The following is a 6,000-nucleotide window of genomic DNA, read 5'->3' on the forward strand; positions in this document are numbered from 1 at the left end:
TGAGTTTTAGAGAAATGTAGTCTTGGTAGCTTAGGATACCATTCTTGGAGGTTTCTAACTTCACCAGTTTTTTGCAGATAAAAAACCCACTTCTGGGTTTGAATGTTGTGTTAGTTAAGCTGAATTTTTTCAGGGAAAACAATCTACTTTTACAGACTTTCATTTATTCTCAAACTTGCTGCCTGTGAATTGGTTTGAAAGCGTAATTTTTATGCAGTATTTTAATCTTCTATTTGATTTGCTAATTAACTCTTTCCCTTGTATTTACTTTTTCAGTAATTGAGTAGTTACTTGCTATTTACATTTTCTATCATCACTGATTTTTAGCTAATTAAAATCAAACTTATAATAGTACCCTAATTTTCTTGTAATAACTTGTAAAATATAGTTAGAAGATAATATAACAGAGAAATGTGTCCAAGTAATTAAAAATTATCACTGTATTTATATACACAGATTTTTCTTTTAGAATATTTTTCCTCATCTCCAGACCTTTTGAGAAAAAAAATAATTTTTTCTGCTCAGTAAATTTCTCAACCTTAAAACAATATGCTCTCCTAGGAGCAGGAGAGGATTTCATCATTGAAGTTCCTGTTTCTCTGGATGACTTTCTTCCTTCCCTTCTGCCATGCAGAGGGACTCACACCTCTGCTGCTGGACCTGGTCAGGAGCCAGAGGAAATGTCAAATGCTTGTCAAGAACACGGGCCCCCAGTGGGTCACACCTAGTTGCCCTCTTGGCGCTGCCCCTGGTTGCTTTCTGTTCTGTTTTGTTTAATCCTTGCTTATTTTTTACTTCCTGATGAATGTTTCAGACATCTATGAAATTTTACTCTGTTAGGGAATATTGTCTCATCTTTAATATCAATAAAAATCCTTGCATAATTTGAGAAGGTAGATGTAACGTTTGTTTTATAATATTCCTCGTAATAATGTGAGATGGAAGTACATTTGTAATAGTACAGATATTTCTAATTAGGTACTCATGTTTCCTATCATTTTCAGAGTAAGTAAGCAGTGATTTTTTATGCTGTATATCACTTTGCCTTCACAGTAAAGAAGAACTGTTGTATCTGAGTTTCATTGAAGATGTAACAGATGAAATTTTGAAACTTGGCTTATTTTCAAACAGGTTGGATTTTTTAAATTGTATTATGGTGGTTGAATGATATATTAAATACTGTTCATTTGGTGTTAATTTTTTAAAGTTATTTCCACATATTAGGAAATGAAAATTATATTGCTTTCTTAGGGGATCATGTTCTTATAATTGATGTAATTGTTCTTATAATTGATAGTAAATTATAAAGGATGTTTAATTCATATTCTAAGGCAAGTTCACAGTTTGGGGAGTTAGAGAAACGAATAGAGAGTTTATTCATTAAATACTGTTATATCTCTTAAATACAGAGAACAAATTGCCAGAGGTGGGGCAGGAGGGGTAAAATGGTCGAAGGGAGTCCAAAGGTACAAACTTCCATTTATAAAATAAATAAGTCATGGGGATATAATGTACAGCATGATGACTGTAGTTAATAATATCATATTGTATATTTGAAAGTTACCAGAATAGATCTTAAAAGTTCTCATTACAAGAAAAAAATTTTCTGTAACTACATATGTTAACAGATGTTAACTAGATTTATTGTGGTGATTATTTCACAATATATACAAATATCAAATCATTATGTTGTACGCCTTAATATAATGTATGGCATTATACCTCAATTTCAAAAGATTTATCACAAAGAAAAAGAAATGGTGTCCATATTTTGTTTTATAAATTTATTTATTTTTGGCTGCACTGGGTCTTCATTGCTGCGCGTGGGCTTTCTCTAGTTGCGGCGAGCGGGGGCTACTCTTCATTTCAGTGCACAGGCTTCTCATTGTCATGGCTTCTCTTGTTGCGGAGCACTGACTTTAGGTGTGCGGGCTTCAATAGTTGCGGCATGCGGAGTCAGTAGTTGTGGCTCACGGGCTCTAGAGCGCAGGCTCAGTAGTTGTGGCGCACAGGCTTAGTTGCTCCACGGCATGTGGGATCCTCCCAGACCAGGGCTTGAACCCATGTCCCCTGCATTGGCAAGCAGATTCTTTTTTTTTTTTTTTTTTATAATTTATTTATTTTTATTTTTGGCTGCGTTGGGTCTTCATTGCTGCATGCGGGCTTTCTTTAGTTGCAGCAAGCGGTGGCTTCTCTTGTTGCAGAGCACGGGCTCTAGGCATACGGTCTTCAGTAGTTGTGGCACGCGGGCTCAGTAGTTGTGGTTTGCAGGCTCAGTAGTTGTGGCTCACAGGCTCTAGAGCACAGGCTCAGTAGTTGTGGCGCATGGGCTTAGTTGCTCCGCAGCATGTAGGATCTTCCCAGACCAGGGCTCAAACCTGTGTCTCCTGCATTGGCAGGAGGATTCTTAACCACTGTGCCATCAGGGAAGCCCCTGGTATCCATATTTTAAAGAAAACCATAAAACTGTCTTTATTCACAGATGACATTATCACCCATGTAAAAATCCCATACAGTCTACAAAAAAGCCAAAAAAATACTATTATATCCCTTAGTTTATAATAGACTAGTAAACTAAATTTTGCTGTTTCTTTGCAAAGATCCATCATCTCTTTTTACTATTTGAAACTGTCATGAGAATCAAAAGCAAGCTTTTTTTTGTTACAACTGTTACTAGTAATGTGAGGACAAATTAAAGGCTACATTTGCACACTGTGAGTGAAAGGGGAAGTTTGCAAAACCAAATTAGTATTGTATATCTTAAGGAAACTGTGTGGTCCTGAGCCAGCTTATACATTTATTTAGCTGAAATTCATTTAGATAAAACTTTATGATATGTATCATAGGACCCCATCATGTATATGCTACATGCTTTCCCTGTCATAATAATATGTGAAGTGCAGACATTTTTAATGAGTTATTTCTATTTCTATATGAAGTTTCTTAAAGCGAACATTTTCATTATTAGTATAAAAAGCTACACCAAAAAGGACCTGAATTTGTTTACAATAATTCTATTTACCTCTTTATGTTAAAAAGGAATGTTTGCATAATGGGTGTAGAGTTGTAGATTTGCGGGATGAAAAAGTTCTATTGATCGGTTTCACAACAGTGTGAATATATGTAATGCCACTGAACTGTAGATTTAAAATTGGTTAAGATGGGGCTTCCCTGGTGGCGCAGTGGTTGAGAGTCTGCCTGCCGATGCAGGGGACACGGGTTCGTGCCCCGGTCCGGGAAGATCCCACATGCCGCGGAGCAGCTGGGCCCATGAGCTGTGGCCGCTGAGCCTGCGCGTCTGGAGCCTGTGCTCCCCAACGGGAGAGGCCACAACGGTGGGAGGCCCGGGTACTGCAAAAAAAAAAAAAAAAAAAAATTGGTTAAGATGGTAGATTTTATGTGTTCTTTTTACCACTACCACAGCAAAAACATTGATACCAACTGTAAATAAAAACAATAAAGCAAAGGTTAGAAGCCAAAACAAAAACAAAAATGGTTGGCATGAAAAATGTGTATTTATGCTTAAAAAATTCACATTTTTCTTTTAGATTATAAGGCTGTTTATTATGGCAATTTTTATAGTAGCACCAAAAAATGGAATCAGCCTACATGTTGAATAGTAAAGGTTCAGCTGAATAAATTGTAGAATATAATAGTAAGTTCTGTTCAGAGATTTTAAATGATGTTGTAGAAGTGAATTTATTGATGCATAAAGATGTTCAAAATATATAGTTGATTAGAAAAAACAATATAGGTATCAAAACAGTATGTATTGTTTAATCCCAATTTTGGTAAAGAAATATATATGCATAGAACAGTGCCCAGAAGTGAATGGTCCAAACATTAATGATAGTTGTAAAATACAGAACACAGATTTCTTGGACTTTTTAAACATTTCAAATAATTCAGAAAAACTAAATCTAAGATTGGCTCATAACTTCACTGAGAGTAACAAATGGTAAAATGAAACCGGTTGATATACTCCTGTGATAGCTAGACAAGCATGGTGTAGTTGAAAGAATGTGTCTGGAGCCAGACATATCTGGGTTTAATTCTCTTAATTGCTTGTGACCTTAGGGGAGAGGAAACCATCATCTTAGAGATGTTGTTTTCTCATCTTTTAAAATGGGTTTTATAATACCTTTGTCTCCCAGTATTGGTCATGATTAGAGGTATAATGATTATTATGTGTCCAGCACAAATGTCTAACACTTAGTGGTGCTTAATAAGTGATAACTTTAGGTTTTTATGTGAATTTACTATGAGTGGAATTTTTTTCAAGTACAATTTGGAAACATTGTAAGGTAACTCTTTACAAAATTCTTTGTAAAGAATTTTCTTTAGGGGTTTGCTTTTGGGGGGTTGTATATGTGAAAGAGAAAGAGGGGGGAAGGCTTTTGATGTTTGTGTATGTGTGTGAGAGAAAAAAGATAAAGAGCTTTTAGTGTGTGTGTGGGGGGAACCTCACTGAAGATATTTTATTAACAGAAATGTAAGTAGCATGCAGTCTTTTTAGAAGAAACATTGGCATCTGTTACATAACTAAAACATAGTGGAAGCCATACTAGCTTCCAAATTGGAGAACTTGACAGAACAGGGAAGGATTAGTGTTTATCTTTGGAAAGAAAAAGGGTAATCTAAAGCATATTTTCCAACCTTTAGTAGTTTATTTATTGTATGGCTATTTTATATTTAGTTGATTTTCTGATTTTGATACATTAACATTTTTATTTATCATTTGTAGGTTTCTAGAACGACTGTTTGAGAGACATATAAAGGAAAATAAACATCATTTGGAGGAGGTTTGTTGTCTTTAGAACTTCATTAGAAAATTTCTAATATAGAAAGAATTTAAAAGTTTTACCATACTCTCAAACAATGCATTAAAAGCAAGCACTTCTTTTCCCTTGTGCTTTTTTGTGTTCTCTGGGGGTGAGGGGTGTGGGCAGAATGTGGAAGAAGAAGTATGAATCCTGCTGAGGTTAGCAGCACTGCAGACAAAAGTCATTCAATTTGACTAGCTTAATTGATATTATTATTCTTGTTTTTTTTTTAATTCCAGGAAAAAATGCGCCACCTGCTACATATCCTAAAGGTGGACTTAGGCTGCATGTCCAAGGAAAACTCAGTAATGCTAGATGATGTTGGTGTGTTGCATTTACTTGATTTTGAAAAGGCTGAGAATTCAGAACAAAATGAATATAAAAATGAACAAGATTTAGCCGTTCAACAGGAACGTCAAGAATACCAAAAAGCTTTGCCTATGTTATTTTCTGTTCCAAAGGATGAGAACAAGATAGTCTCTTCACCAAATGAAATTTTCCTACCTGTCTATAAATCAAAGTCTTCAGAAGGGGTTATAATTCCACAGGTAAATGATGAAACGAATCTTGGAACTTCATTTTGGGATGAAAAAAATGTAAGTATGTCAGACGGTTTACTAGACCAAGAAACTTCTTTGAACGTCATTGACGGAGACAGTGACAACGAAAAAGTTGAGACTTCAAATGAATTGTGTTGTTTTAGCACAGCACTCTCCCCATCTGTTCAGTTATGCAGTGTCAAAGATGGTAATCAGGACATGGAAGGACCAACTCTTAAAATCATGGAAATGAGCATTGAGGACTGATCTTTGGATGCTTGATCTTCATTAATAAATATCCCAAATGGCCAATAACTCAATATTCCTTTCACTTTTTTTTTACTTTTTAAGATGTGTTTGTTTTCTATGTTGTATAATAAATTACTGTAAATTTAGCAGCTTGAAACAGCACACATGTATTATTTATCCCACAGTTTCTGTGGATCAATAGTCTGAGCACAGCGTAGATGGGTCCTGTGCCCTTGGTCTCACAAAACTATAATCCAGGTGTTGGCTTGGGCTGTGGTGTCATCTGGAGGATGGACTGGGGGTAGATTCTGCTTCCAAACTCTTTTCAGGTTGTTGGCATAATTTCTTTCCTTGTAACTTTAGGTTTGAGGGCTTTAGATTCTTGCCGG

At 35.6% G+C, this 6,000-nt stretch overlaps 1 protein-coding gene across 2 annotated transcripts in view; it reads left to right on the plus strand.

The window, feature by feature from the left end:
- The window catches only part of SPATA7 (spermatogenesis associated 7), a 36,215-nt gene extending 30,538 nt beyond the window's left edge, over positions 1-5,677 (plus strand). For both annotated transcript variants that reach the window (XM_082617193.1, XM_082617194.1), the window contains 3 exons: positions 1,054-1,131; positions 4,745-4,802; positions 5,063-5,677. In XM_082617193.1, the coding sequence (XP_082473319.1) occupies positions 1,054-1,131; positions 4,745-4,802; positions 5,063-5,629 (703 nt within the window). In that variant the 3' untranslated portion in view covers positions 5,630-5,677. The remainder of the gene's footprint in view (positions 1-1,053; positions 1,132-4,744; positions 4,803-5,062) is intronic.
- Positions 5,678-6,000: the final 323 nt, after the last annotated feature.

The sequence above is a fragment of the Mesoplodon mirus genome (assembly GCF_964341445.2).
Source record: "Mesoplodon mirus genome assembly, chromosome: 4".
Classification (NCBI taxonomy): domain Eukaryota; kingdom Metazoa; phylum Chordata; class Mammalia; order Artiodactyla; family Ziphiidae; genus Mesoplodon; species Mesoplodon mirus.